We start from the raw sequence: 14,774 nt of genomic DNA, 5'->3' as shown, positions 1-14,774 counted from the left end.
AGGAGAGGAGGCGGCAGGAACACGGTGGGTGGCAACACAGGTGCCACCATTGTGGCACGCAGGTGTGTCATTGTGAGCTGGGAGAGGCGCGGCAGTTTGCTCCAGGGAGAAGAAAAAGATGCAGGTTCTGGGGGCCACCTCCGCTCAAAGGGAAGATTGAGGAGTGCGGCGGGGCCGGGTGGCCACGGGAACGCAGGGCGCGTGCTCCGGAAGCTCTCGGGTCCCAGCCCTCCCCAGAAGAGATACCCGGGGCGCTGTCCCTGGTCCTGGAGCCCGCCTGGCCCTCTCCATGCAGTTCCCATAATGGCCAGTTGAGGGCGTCCGAGACCGCGGCGGACTCCCCAGGCCCGTTTCAGAATACGTTTTTAAAGAGCATTCTTTATTTTCCTGTTATGGTATTCCCAGATAATAAACCTACCCACACAGACAACTTTAAAAAGCCAAAAGGTATACCTCCCTCAGAGAAGTAAAAGCCCTCACTTCCATAGATGAATACTCTGGCATGATCATAGGACCTAATAAATTAACCAAATGTTTGCACCTGTTTGCATATTAAAAAAATACCTTTAGATTTAAGGATAGAAAATCTTATCGCTGTACCTGATCTCTAGTTTAGAATGGCTCTAGTAGTTACATCTTTGGAAGATTCAGTACGTATTAAAACCACACTAAAATAAATATCCGTATGTAAACCAGAGTTAAGTTGTAGAATGGGATAATCAGGCCTTTCCCCCATATGTATGTCTGGGGGGATATCTGATGCACGACGGGTCTCCTTGGGTGGGACTCTCCCCAGCATAGCTTTCGTGGCCCTCACCCACTGAATGGCAGTGGTGATCCCCAGGAATTGCTGAGGACCAAAACCACCATCAGGTAATCCCCTAATGCCCTCCAGGGGGCAAAACTGACCTCCTTGAGAACCAAGGTGGGGGCCTTGGCCGGCTGAAGAGGGGCTCACAGAATCCCCAGCTGGCTGAGCGAGAGCATGGCACCTTAAGGTATTGTCAGGGCATCCCGTCCTCCATCTTATAGATGGAATAGAGGCCCGAAATGGGAAGAGTTTGTGCTAGGAAACACAATGAGTGACCCGGGTGAGGGGGTGCAGCACAAACCAGGTCCCCTGCCCCCTTCTCTGCCCCCAGCACAGGGCTCAGTCAGCTCAGCTGCCCTGAGTGGAGCTCTGGACATATGCAGTCTCCCAGTTCAACTTACCTGCTCCTAAAAATGGGAGGGGAGGACCATGCCCTTAGCAGGGGAGTCGGAGAGGGCGGATGGCTGAATTCCAGCCTATAATATGTGAAAGGGGTCATGACCTCCCCTCTCTTTGGGGATGCAGCAATTGCACATCCCTCAACCCCTACCTTTATTTCTTCCCAGTAGTTAGCCGGCACTGTGTGTGTGTACGTGTTTGGTGTGTGCACATGTGTCTGTGTGTCTATTTTGTGTGAGCATAATGTGATCTAAGGATGAGTGGACCTGTGATTTCTGTGAATGAGTCTGTTGTCATTGGCATGTATTCACACGTGTGTACAAACCCAGCCACAGTCAGTAGGTGGGCATACACTGATTTGGTACCTGTAGGTGTGAGCTGGATTTGACCTTTGCTTGTGTGTGTGCATGTGGGTTTGCAGTGTAGGGGCTGATGTTCATGTGAGCATGTCTGCATGCATATGACCTTGATATGATCTCTGTAGGCATGAGTTGGATGTTTTTGTTTACAGTACAAAGACAAGTGCACGTGTGACCTGGTGAAGTTTCTGTGCAGGTGTGCACACATGTCCACCACAGACTACATCTATCTTGTTTACCCTCTACTTCTAGTTTCTGAACAGTGTCAGGCACACAGTAGGTATTTGAGCAGGCAGAGGTCTCAGGAACTCATTGAATAGGATGGAAGTCTCAGAGTCAGGGTGGCTGGTTCAGTAACCTCGGTGAGTAGCTGCTTGGGGTGAGGGTGTGAGCCAAGCCACACCCAGCCCTCCCTCCCTTCCCAGAGGTTGGGGGCCTCTCAGGAGACTCCTTTTCCAGGAGCTCAGGGTCTGCAGCATCTTGGGACTGAGTGGGTGTGGCTTGGCTAGAAAGGCCATGAGCTAAGGATAATGATGCTTTGAACCCATGAAATTCTCTCAAGGCAAATGCATTTTTCCATTATTATGTCTCTGACCCAGCAAAGTGAGAGTGGGTGTTTAACAGATAAGCAAATTGAGGCCCAGGAGCAAGAACTGGTTAATGCAGAGCCACACAGGAGGCTGCCTGGCCAGGCAGGAAGCTCAGGACTGCCCTGTCTACTGTTCAGGATGCCCCTTGCAGATATCTTATATGGGAAAGACTAAGGGGAGGGAAGACAGGGAAGGTTGCTGGTGAGTCTGGCAAGAACTTACCCACCAGCCTCAGCTGGAGCCAGGCCTGAGATCTTCCCAGGAGCCTCCCCCACCCTAGGGTTGGAAAGGGGGAAGCTGGAGGCAGGTGGGTGGAACTCCCAGAGTTCAACCCAGGGTGAACTTGGAAAGGGAGCTCTGCAACCCTCCACCCCTGCACCCTTCCCTCCTCCTTCATACAGTTTGAACAACTTGGGTGCAAATCTGTGAGGCCCACAAGTAGAGGTTTCCTCCTAGAGGTAGGGTCTGGACCCTGGAGGGCAGCCTGGCTCTGGTTTCTAGGGAAGAGGTGGGGAGGGAAAGGAAGAAGGGAGCTCTGTCCCACTGCAAAGATGGCAGTGGCTTCCCAGTGCCAGTCGGTGAGCACCAGCTCTGTGCTGACTTAAACTCCCTGTCACAGTAAGCCAGTGGAGGCTGGATGCCGGAGGGCCATTAAATACAATACAGCTAGGAAGTGTCAGAGCCTGGTCCAGCACCTACACCCTTACTGTGCCGCCTCTGTGGATGTCTGTATGTCTGTCTTGGAGGTTGTTCCTTGTGCCCACACACACAGATCTGCCCCCTTCTTTCCAAGAGCTACATATGCTGCATGGTGGAAATGGACCTCAATTTATTTATCTGGGTCCCTCTGGCTGGCCATTAGTTTGTTTTGGAACACTTACTAAACTAATGAATCTTTGCTAACTCAATGAAAATGGTGATTTCATGTAGTTCAGTCTAATACAAATGATGCTGCCGCAAGTGTTTTAGTTAACAAACACATGTGATTCAAATACTATTCTCAATGCTTTATAAGTATTAACTTAAGGCAAAACCTTTTGAAGTAGGTACTCTTATCTTCATTATCAACCCTATTTTGCAGATGAAGAAGTTGAGGGAGAGAAAAATTAAGTAACTTGCCCAAGGCTACACAGCTGATGAGTGGGAGAGAGCTGGGATTTGAACCCTGGGGGGTTTCACAAGAATGAGGATGTGTGTCTGCCTCTCTGTCCCTTGACCTTGGCCATTCATCTTCAGGCTCACCTGCAGTGATGTAGAGGGTGAATTCTTGGAGGTGGTCGTGCATGTTAAGAAGGTGCATTTAAATTCAGCTATTGCCTGAGGGACAATGAGCTGGGCAGGGAGTGCCCTGTGTGTCACTGGCTGAGGGACGTGACCCCCCCCACCCCCATCCCACCCCCAGCTCTTGCCAATGAGGCAGCTGCAGCTGGTCAGAGCCCAAGAGCCCAGAGCCCACACTGGGCTCTTTGTCTTTGGTGGGAACCCTGCAGCCCCCATGGCCCCTCTCAAGGGCCCACTGTCCCAGCACCAGCAGGGCCTCCCGGGGGCCAGGCCCGGCTGGGAAACTTGGCACATTGGAGGCCCTTTGGCCACTCTGCCAAGTGGACATGCAGAGCCCACTCAGGGATCATTCCTGCTGAAAAGAGGCTGGTAAGGCTGAGGGCTACATCCAATTAGATACAGCCCTCTGGTTGGGGCTGGAGTCCTGGGTCCCAGCCCTGACACTGCACACCCCTTACGACCTAGGCCCAGCTCCTAGTCCTTCCCTCCACCTCAACTCACTGGGCAGCCCTGCTGCTGCTACCACTTAGGAAGGAAACACTTCCTCCTTCCTCGGGCCGATCTCAGCACGCCTAGGGTTTGCCCCTTGGGAGTACTACCAGACTGTCCTGTGAGGAGTGGATGTCCCATGCTGCCCAGGAATCCAGAGCAGAAGGAGCCCAGCCCTGGCTCCAGAGCACCAAACCAAGGGGGTGGTTTTAGGGCCGAGGAGATCACGCTTGCCCTGCTGAGGCTCAGAACTCTGCAAGAGGCTCTTGAGGGTTTCTCCACCCGCCAGAGTGTGTGGAGAGGAGAAGGGGTCCAGGGTGCAGCAGAGAGAGGGGCTGGAGGGGGACCCCCCCCCCAGAAGAGAAGTAACTGCTGTGAGCCAAGTTCTGTTTCTTCATGTCTGAAATGAGAAGATTGCTGCGCCCCACTCCCTGCCTGGGTGAGGCAAACTATGGAGCCCTGTACCCAGACCAACCATTTCCCTGGGGAAGACAGAGCTGAGCCCTGGCTCAGGGCCCAGGCGGAACAGTTCCTGAAAGGCTTCTGAAGAAACCCTGCCGCCCTATCCTTGTGCCCTTGGGCATCCTTCCTCCCTCGTCCCCCAACTGCATCTGTTCCTTGCAGTCCCTTTAAACAGAAAACTCCATAGAAAACCTCAAGGTTCTGGGGTCCTCCCTGACTGCAGGGGTAGGGGGCAGAGTGAGTGTTCTGGGAGGGGTGAGTGAGTTCTGGGGGCAGGGCCAGTGTCCCATGCCTCCTGACACATATTTGGGGCATTAAAGACAGCTTCCTGTGGGGTGGAGCACTGGACTGTGAGTTGGGTTCGGAGGAAGAACTCAGAGTGTTTGTTGAGTGAATGCATGACCGGCTCAAGGACTCAGAGCCCAGTTTCCTTCAGAAGGTTGCTGAGTGAATTTTCAAGGAGACTGGATGAATTTTCATGAAGAAGGTGGAGCATCTCCATTCCTGCTCTCTTCTTCCTTACCCGGGCAAAGGGAGGCTCTTGCGGTGGGGGTTGGGGTGGGGCAGGGAATGAGAGTGGGCAGTAGAAGGGCTATTGGGCATTCTGCTCCTTCCTTCACTCATTCAGGAGCAGAGTTCCTGACTCACAGTGCAGCACTCTGGTAGCTGGCATTTATTGAGCATTTACTGTGTGCCAGGCTCGGGTTGAGCACGCTACAAATATGAACTTATTCCATCATCACAAGGGCCCTGGTAGATTAGTTCTATTTTACAGATGAGAAATTCGAGGTACAGTGCAGACCATTGTGACCCTGGGTTCCAAATTCTTGAGCCGGCCCTCTATGAGCTCCCCATCGTGATGGGGGAGGGGGCAGATTCGCCGACAGAGCCCAATGGCTCTAGGGGGGATGGAAGAGAGAGTTGCCTCCAGAAGGTCTGCAACCCGGTACGCCCTGGTCTGGGAGTGAAGGGTTGGCCTCGTCCTAACCGCTTCCCCCTCCGCCCCCACCGCCGAGGCCCCGCCCGCCCCTCCCGCCTCCCCGCCCCGAGGTCCAGGCTCGGAAAGTCCAGCGAAACCCCCGCCTCCGGCCCGAGGGCGGCGCGAACAAGCGGCCTTTTCTGCGCGCGGCTGCCCCCGGCAGCTGGCCCGCAGCCCGCGGGGGCGCGGACAATCCCTGGGCTTGTGGCCGGGGGCGGGGCGGCCTGGGTTGCCAAGGTGACCCGGGCGCGGGGAAGGCGGCTCCGGCTCGGCGCGGGCCGGGCGGGCGGCGGCGGCGGCGGCGGCTGCGGCGGCGGCACCATGAGCGGCCGGAAGCGCAGTTTCACCTTCGGGGCCTACGGAGGGTAGGTGCACCGGGTGGGGGCGCCCTTGCGCGGGGGTGAGGGGGCGCGTGCATAGGGGTGCGCGCGCCCGCCGGTGTCTGCCTTGGGTTTGGGGAATTGTGTAGTTGTGAATTTGTGCTTGTGTGTGAGCTGTTTGATGTCAGTGCATAGCTTGTACGGTCAGTCTGTGTGTGTGTGTTCCTGTGTGCTCCGACTGCGTGCACATGTGCACGTGTGGGAACGTGAGTGCCCGTGGGCATTTCTGTGTTTGTGTCTAAGTGCGTGACAGTATTTATGTGACTGTATGTGGACAGGCAGCCTGGGCCTGTGTATGTGCACTCCTGGGTGCGCATATAGGTAGTGGGGGTGGGAGGAGGCAGGTCTCGGGGAGGCCCTGCAGGAGCCCGGGACTTGGCCCCTGAAGCTGCTCTGGCCCTGCATTGAGGTTTTGGAAGAAGGGAACCTAGAAGCCATTAGCAGACACCCGCCAACCCCTACGCCTGGGCACCTGGGCTGTCCTTAGCTAGAGCTGCCTGGCTCTCAGGAACACCCTCCTCCCAGGGCTGCTGGCTGCCTTGGCTTGGAGACCTGTGGAGGGGAGTAGTCAGAGTGGTGGCTGGCCCAACTTGGGGTCACTTTCCCTCCTGACTCTAAGTGCCCACCTCAGAGCGGTGCAGAGTTGGGCTGGGAGAATCCTTGCCTTAGGAAGCGCAGAGATTTGGTAAATTGTAAGGAAGGGCCAGAACCCCTTTCCTGGCTGGCCGAGTAGTTAGTTGCATAATCTTCACCAGGCCCTGACTCCCTGCGGTCAGAGGGACACACAGGACCCACCTTTTGGGTGCAGAGCATTTGGGGCTCATGCATGTAATGGTGCAGGACATGTCTGTGAGCTGTAGGAATTGTATCCAAGGTGTGTCACCTCTTTGGACACTCAACCTCCAAGGGGACCCTGGCAGAGGGGCTGGGTGGGGTGTGAGACAAGAGGGCTGCCCTCCCTGCCTAGGGCCCTGCCAGCCATCAGGCCATGGGCCTGGGTTTAGCCCTGAGACTCCTGGTCCCCTGACACCGAGAGGTAGCACGGGGAGTGGGGCTGCGTTCTGTTGTGTGACCTTGGGCAAGTCCTGGCCTCTCTGGCCTCACTTTCCCTATGTGCAGAGTCCACATTAGCTGATCCCTGGGAGACCCCAGCCATGTTTCTTCAGAAGATCCCCCTCTTAGCTGGCAGAGTCTGGTTTGGAGCCCCTTTCCCATTCTCTTCTGGCCTCTGGCAAGGAGGTAGGAGTTGTTTGTTGTCCCAACAGCTGAGCCCCTCAGCCCCCAGCTGAGCAGGAGGATGGAGCCAGCTCTACCCCAAGGTGCCCTCAGAGGGCAATGAGCAGAACCTCGGGGAAGGGGCACAGACTGTTTACTCTTCCTGAGGCCGGACCTGGAGGGATTTGGGAGAGACAATATCTGGGAGTAGTCCCTGAACTCTGGAGGCTTGAGGTCTTTCTTTGGCTCTGCTTTGAGGGGCCGGGTGTGGGGGTAGGGGGTGGGCAGGGCAGGACGGGAAGATCCTCATGGGTCTTCTGCTCCCAGATTCCCAGGCATTTGCCCCCCGTGTGGATGTGAGTGAGCTCCAGCTCCAGCTCCAGGATCGAGGCAGGCCACTGGGGGAGTGGGGAGGGTGGTCTTCTTGTCCATCTTTATAAACACCCACACTCTTCAGTTCTGCCTGGAAACACTCTAAATTGGCCCCAGCCACACCCCTACCTTGTTGCTCTGACCCCAAACTGCTGTAGTCACTGTCCCACTCCACCTGTTACAGAATCTCCCATGCTGACTCCCACCCCTGTTGCCACCCCATAGCATGGTCCTGGGCCCCTGCTTCCCTACCCCCTTATCCCCAATGCTGCCTCTCTTCCTTATTCCTTCACTCCATGCCTTCACATGTCCCTAATCTGACATTAGGACCCCTTCAGCCTACGGGGAATGATGACTGCATCAGGCACCAGTACCTCCTCCAGGCGCCTCTGGGAAGGTGGTGGTGAGTTGGGGTTGGCTTGATGTGCTGGCCAAAGCCTGATAAGAAGGGGCTGCCCCCTCACCTGCTGGCCCTCTTGCTGTGTTTCAGGGTGGACAAGTCCTTCACCCCTCGCCGAAGTGTGTGGTGAGTACTGAGGGTCCTTGGGAGGGGCTGGGCTGCTTGGCTGAACTTTGGGGACATTCCCAAATCACTATCATCCCCTATAATGCCAGACCAGACCCCACCAAGCCTCCATCCATCCTCTGCAGGTGACAGGGTGGGCAGAACCTCTTACTAGCTCTGCTGCCCCACATGGTCTCCCCCACAATTCTTTCTGGAGCTCTGCCTTGAAGGCAGGCAAACTAGGTTAAATCTTAGCTCTGCCACTGCCTGTGTGATCTTCAGCTATTCATGTACCTCTCTGAACCTCAATATTCTCATCTGTGAAATGGGGATTAAAATGCCTATTTAACAGAGCATAAAGCTGTAAAAAAAAAAAATCGAAACAGGGCCTGTCATATGTAGGCCCTTCCTGAAATTGTTTCCTTCCTTTTCTCTTTTCTATTCCTTCCAGTACTGGTTAATTAAACTTCATAGCACATTGTTTAAAAAAAAACCTCATCTCATGGTGGCTCCTGGCTGCACTAGGGATGCCTTTAGCCTTTTTGCTGTCCCCCAAGCCCTCCATTCCCACTCCATACAGAACCTCAGAACCCCCTCCTCCAGCCCATTTCCTGTGTCTGAGGCTGCCTCTCTCTGGAGGAGGGAGCATCCACAGCTTCCCCAGCACTGTAAGCAGTGGGTGGAGGTGTAGCCTCACCTCGGGATTCACCGCACCCAGATGCCCCAGCAGGCGGGTGCCTCCCGGCTTCTCTGGAACCAGCAGTACTTGGGCTGGCTGCTCCTGCTGCCACTTCAACTCCAGCAGGAGAGCCTGCAATGGCTCTGGCTCCTACTTCCTGCCCCTGCTGAGGGCTTCACGGGGTCCCCAGGTCCTGCAGCACCCCCCAGCTGCTAGATGACTCCTGTCTGGCACCATTGCCCTACCTGCTGCCAGAGCCCCACTTGGAAGCCACACTGGGGCAGGAGGCACACAGGGTGTCCAGGGGCTGAGCTCCAGGGCCTGCCCTTTTATTTTCCTTCGATGCTCTCTGTGCAACCTGGGACCAGCTACTCTCCCTCTCTGGGTTGTATCTCCTGCTGCTGTGCCTCTACCATGTGCAAAGTCAGTTTGAGTGTCTTCTATGTGCAAGGCCATAATCTAAGCCCAGAGCAGGGTTAGGGTGAGAAGTAATACAGATGGAGGTGAGGAAGACACTTTTTCCATCAAGGAGTTAAATAGTAATAACCCAACAATTGCTATTTGTCCAGCACCTGCTGTGCACCAGGTACTGTTAGGTGCTTGAACCATATCACCTCACACAATCTTTCCCATGTCCCTGAGTTAGCTCTAATTAACAGATGAGAACAGTGATGCACAGAAGGGGGAAGTGACTTACTCAAGTTCACACAGTTAGTGGCAGAGCTGGGGTTTGAATCTTGATCTTCCAGGCTCTGTCTGTGCAGAACCCAGACTCTCAGTCACTTTGTCCCAGGGCCTCCAGGCCACAGGGCAGGTCTCAGTGAGAGATGCTGTTGAGCGAAATCTTGAAGATGGAGAGGTGATCCAGAAAGTTCACTCTAGGGAACACTCTAGGGAGTCCTGAATGAAGAGTCAGAGATGAGGGTCTAAGATTGACAGTAACAAACTACTGTGTGACTTTGGGCAACTCCCTTCCCATCTCAGGCCTCAGTCGACACACTTACAAAGTAGGGTTCTGAAATGGCAAGAACTTGCCTATTACCCACAATGCCTTGCCCCATGGCCGCTTGTACCGGAGCTGCTGTCCATGGTGCTAGCCCCTGGGCCCTCCGTTACGCCCCAGCCTGTGCCTGGCATACAGTTATTGCTCTAAATGGAGGTCACTCTAGCTATTAATTATGATTTCCTGGCATTGAAGGCCTGTCTCCAGCCTGGGACTCACTTCTCCCATGCCCTGCATTTCTGATCGATGAGAATGTGGCCCTGTGAGCACCACCTCCAGGCTTTTGCTCACATTGTCCCTCCTCTTGACCCACACTCTCCTCCCATCTCCACGAGCCTTCACCACACTTCCAGCCCATTTTTATCACCACTTGTTGAGTGTTTCTTTCCTGATCCCCATACCCTGTTTTTCTCTCCTTAGAACTAGTCCTTCTGCTTATCACTCTTGTAGAACACACATTAATGCTCATTCTTGAGGTAGTGGAAAGAGCATGGCTTTCAGAGTCTGACACATGTGGATTTGAATCTGCCTCTACCACATACTAGAGATGTGACCCTGGGCAGGTCACTCTCTCTCTCGGAGCCCCACTTGATAATCTTTGATGAATTGGATCTTTCAGTGAGTTAACTTCAGGTGAGTTGAACATATACACTTAACACTGAGGTGCGAGACAGGCTCTGAGGGCCTTGAAAGCAGGAGTTGCTTGAATTACTTTTGACTTAGGGCCACTTTTCAGCGTGAGTCCCATAAAAGCTGGACTATACTCTTCTCATCTCTCTGTCCTCCACACAGTCTTGTACAGCTACCCAAACCCAGTAAATGCTTAATGAATGTTTGTGGGATTGAACTGAATGTGTGTAGAGAGTGGAACAGGTGAAACTTTGTGAAGTAGGCTGGGAGGGCTTCCTGAAGCGGGTGTGGGTTTTCCCCACCTATTTTTAAAAAAGGATTAATAGTAGAGGCTTGAATTAAGGGAGCAGTGAGGCCTCGTAGAAGCCAGACGTGATCATGGCTGGTTTCCCCATCCCTTGCCCTTCATCAGCAGGTTATCTGTGTGGAGGAACACAGAATAAGTGTGCAAATGTCAGAGGAATGAGGCTCAGTGGGAGGATCAGGAGCCAGTGGGATACTGGATAACTCTGGTTCTGCAGCCTTAATGGGGGCTGGACATTTAAGGTCGGGGGAGGAAGGAGATGGAGCAGTGTCAGGGTGAGGAAATGGCTAGCTGGAGCTGGAAGTACCCTGGAAAGAGGAGAGTCAACTTTGATCTTAAAGCTGGGACCCTGGGAGGAGGAGGCAGGACCTGGCAAGGATTAAGTGCCAGTGGTGTGCTGGGCATTTTACTATGGTGGTCTCATTAAGTCATGATGACAATCCTGAAAGTTTGCCTTAATGTCCCTACTTTTAGAGGCCAAAACCAAGACTGAGAACATTGAAGGCTCTGGCCCAGAGTCACACAGCTGGCAAGAGCTGGATTTGAATCCAGCTTTTTCTTCTGCCAAGGAAGGGACCTTGGCCAGAGTTGAGGAAGCCACAGGAATGAGAAAAATCCTGGCTGTGGGGTAAGGAATGAGGGGGACAGTGAGATGATCCTGAATACTTCCAAAACAGAGGTCACTGCGCAGCCCCAGGCCTCCCAGCAGGAGGGCCCATCTGGTCACTGAGCTATTTCCCCATGACGCAATGGGACAAGTTGCTCGCGTATATGAAGCATTTCCTGGGTCTCAGGCCTTGGGCTGAGCACTTCATCTGAATTATTTCATTCTATCCTCACACCAGCTTTACTAAGTAGAGATTATTACGACCCATCTCCCATTTTACAGATCAAGAATCTGAGGCTCAGAGAGGGGACATGGCTGGCCCAGGGGCACACAGTGAGTGGTGAACCAAGACTGGCAGCACCATGAGCCTGAGCCTGTACATTTAGCCTTAGCTCTCCTGGATGCTGCCTGTGCTGAGTGGGGGGCTCCAGTGGGCAGCCCCTGTCCTCAGGTGGCTCCTTTCTGTAATCATTTAGCCGGAGGCCCTGGGGGCCTGTGTGCTGCTGTGGGAAGCATGAGGCTGGCCTCATTAGTGGCTCTGAAATGCCAGGCGGGCACAACCTACTGGGTCTCCTCATCTATTATGCATCTGGTGGGCAGGCTCCTAGTGGGCAGCTGGCAGAGCACAGGATGGGGGAGCTAGCTGCTGCTTCCTGAGCCCACACCTGCCACCATACCTCTGGGCAGGGATCCCCCAAAGTGAATGCCAGGGCAGCTCCTGCCTCATTCCCCTGGTCCAGCCTAGGTGAGGTTGTTCCCCAGGGGACAGGGGCATGGATGCTGGTCCCTAGCTCATCAGCCTGCCTGTCCCAGCAGCTACTTCTGAGAGAGGCTGGGACTTTGATTGAGCTGATGGTCATCTGGGACTAGGGTGGGCAGAGGCGGGCTGAAATAGTCTTAAAGGCACAGGCTCCTGGCTGCATAGAACCTCAGAGTAATGGAGTCACGGTCATTTATTCATCACTGATTTAGCCACAGGTAACTACTGAGCACCTACTATATGCCAGACACAGATCTAGGGATTGCGAAGTCAGTGGAAAATTAGACAGGCTATCCCTATCTTCAGAGAGCTTGATTTGGTCAGTTCCGTACCTCTTTGAGCCTCAATTTACTCAATGTATAAAATAAGGAGTAGGGGAGACAGTCTATAAATAGACAAAAAACAAACTATGATGGTTGTGTTGAATTTTAAAACAAGAGTACATGCTGACAAGAGCTGATCCTTAGCTGGAGCTTACCTGGCATGCTGGGCTGTGCTCCAAAGCCCTTTCCATATTACTGATGGATTTAATCAGTAATTTAACAACTCCATGAGGCAGGTACTGTTATTATCCCCAGTTTAGGGCTGAGGAAACTGAGGCATGGAGGGACCAAGTAACCTGTTCAGGGTCTCTTGGCAAGGCTGATATTTGAACCCAAGCAGCTGGGCTCCAGTTTGCACATCACCCTGTACCGTGAAGCTGCAGGAGGAGGGAAGAAGTCATGGAGGACTCCCATGGAGGACTTTTTGAGGAGGGGAGGCATCTGAACCAAAAGAGAAGAATGAGAAGAGCTACTTGAGAAAACAGCAGATGCAAAGGCCCTGAGGCAGAAATGAGTTTGCTGTGTCCCCAGAATAAGGAGGAAGCTGGTATGGCTGGAGGGATGTGGGAGAGGGAGGTCAGGGGTGGGTTAGGGGAGAGGGGAGGGTCTAGACTGAGAGTCTTGCAGGCAGTGCAGGAGTTGGGATACAACAGCAGTGACTGACATGCAGAACCACTGAGTCTCAGACTCCTAGCTTTGTAAAATCTTAGAATCAGAGAACTTGTGTCTCCTAGAATCTTTGGAGATGGAAGAGATATTTGAGGCACCCTCGTATGGCCTCCCACTTAATAAGGAACCCTCCTTTGATTCACAAGCCCTTTGAATATTGGAAGAAGACTTTGGGGGCCTCCTGAGGAAAATGTACCTTTATTTTCAGTGGCTTCACAGACCTGTTGAAGCCCACCATCCCTGGTTGAGACCATCATGACCTCTTGGCAACTCCTTGACTAGCCCTTCCTTACTCACTCCTAGTGATAGGAGGCTCACTACCCTTGAAGCAGCCCATTCCACTGCTGGGAAGCTCAAATGGATGTCAGAATTCTTCCTTACTTAAAATCAGCTGCCTGAGTCTAGATACACCCTCTGTGTCTCCAACCCCAGGCAGTGGCCCTTCAATGAGATAAGGATGGGGATTGTATATCCCCAGGACCACTCTTTCTGGTCTAAACAGTCACTCTTCCTAGCCCTCCCTCCTTTTTATTGTCTGTTTGACTCAGCTTGTGCAGGCCTTGAAGCCCCCTTAGTTGTCCCTCCTTGTCTTCCTATGAGGCCAGACAATGCCTATTTCTAGGGAAGGCCACTGTCTGGGCAGAGAGCACTCCTAGGAGAGACTCCAGACCAGAGAGACCCCCTCTTCCAGGAAAGAGCCTCTCTAACTTAAAGAGATAAGAGAAAATCTCCTCCAGATGGGTTTTGATCCTGCGACTGCCGTTTTCCTGTGTCATCTTGGAAAGTGAGTTCCCATCTTTGGGCGGTTTCGCCATGCCCCCTTCAGCAGAGTCAAGAGGCAGAGTGGTCCTTGACGGCTCTTGCAGCTCAAGGTTCCCAGTCTGGTTGGCCCTGCTTGCCTCTAGGCTTAGATCCCTTTGTTTGGGTGGTGCATGGAAAGATGTGGGTTCTATTTTTCAGGCAGATCTGAGTTCAGCTACCAACTTCAACTTTTTTTATTTGCTGTGTGGCCTTGCCTGAGCTACTTTGCCTCTCTGAACCTCCAACTATTCATTACAATGTGAACCAGACTGCTTACCCCATGGGGGACTTAGAACGAAATAAGTTCACTCTGTGCAGTCAGTGGATGTTTTCCCTTTCTCTGAGCATTTGCATTTTGAGAGAAAAGACTCATTAAACCAAAGAGAGACTCATTAAAATTTTAGTGCTAGAATTTTAGACACTGTGGAGGTGGCTTATTTGAGGCAAAGTGATTAAGGAGGGGACATTTCCAATATCCCCAAATCCCCATAAAAGCTTTCCTCTGCTCAGGGTCTCTCCCAAGACAGTCATTCATTCATTTAGCAAATTAATTCAACACATATTTAATGTGGGAATGCCCTCTAAGGGCCAACCAAACCCCATGCTGGACACTGGGGACATGGTGATGGAGATGATAGACAAGGCCACTTCCCTTGTGGAGTTCCAGGGCAGAGGGAGAATTAAGAAAGAGACAGTTCTAATGGGGGTGATATGTGTTGATGGGGGCAGATTTGGGGAGTTCTGAGAGGTCAAAGAAGGATTCCTCCTCCACACCTGGGAATCAGGGAAGGTTTCCTGGAGGAGGTGAACCAGAAACTGAAACCCGAAGAACAAGTTGAAGTGAACCAAGTGGCAGTGTGTCTGTGTGTGTGTGGTGGGGGAAGGAGGGTCAGTGCCAACAGAATGTTCCGAGAAGAGAAGGTGGAAGGTCAGCAACGTGGAGGAGAAAAACATTTGGTGGCACATGCTAGGCACAGGATGGAACTAGATCTGGCAGCAGAAGGTGGGAGAGGCAGCCACTGGCTCATGTCCTTACCAACATCTTTAGGACTTCCTATGGGTGCTTCAGAGAGTCTGAACCCCCAGTGGTCTTTGCCATGTAGTCCTTACAAGCTAGGCCCTGCAGTTGGGGCAGAATCACTCAGGGTGTGGACTC

General features: G+C 53.1%; 1 protein-coding gene across 18 annotated transcripts in view; it reads left to right on the top strand.

Annotated features, from left to right (window-relative positions):
- RAP1GAP (RAP1 GTPase activating protein) overlaps positions 1-14,774 on the top strand; it is a 62,791-nt gene that overhangs the window by 8,239 nt on the left and 39,778 nt on the right. For 2 of the 18 annotated variants that reach the window (XR_004325389.1, XR_004325384.1), the window contains exons 1-2: positions 5,545-5,735; positions 7,828-7,863. The exons of 2 other annotated variants lie outside the window; for them this stretch is intronic. Coding sequence is in view for 6 of the 16 variants with exons in the window: in XM_032495386.1 (XP_032351277.1) it covers positions 5,692-5,735; positions 7,828-7,863 (80 nt within the window). In the remaining 10 variants the exon portion in view is untranslated. Of the gene's footprint in view, positions 1-5,539; positions 5,736-7,827; positions 7,864-14,774 lie in introns of those variants that run through there. 14 more of the 18 variants (XM_032495388.1, XM_032495385.1, XR_004325392.1 and 11 more) reach the window with 12 other exon arrangements.

Source organism: Camelus ferus, chromosome 13, assembly GCF_009834535.1.
Source record: "Camelus ferus isolate YT-003-E chromosome 13, BCGSAC_Cfer_1.0, whole genome shotgun sequence".
NCBI lineage: Eukaryota > Metazoa > Chordata > Mammalia > Artiodactyla > Camelidae > Camelus > Camelus ferus.
Note: the sequence above shows the minus strand (reverse complement) of the source record. Positions and strands in the feature narration are given on the sequence as shown.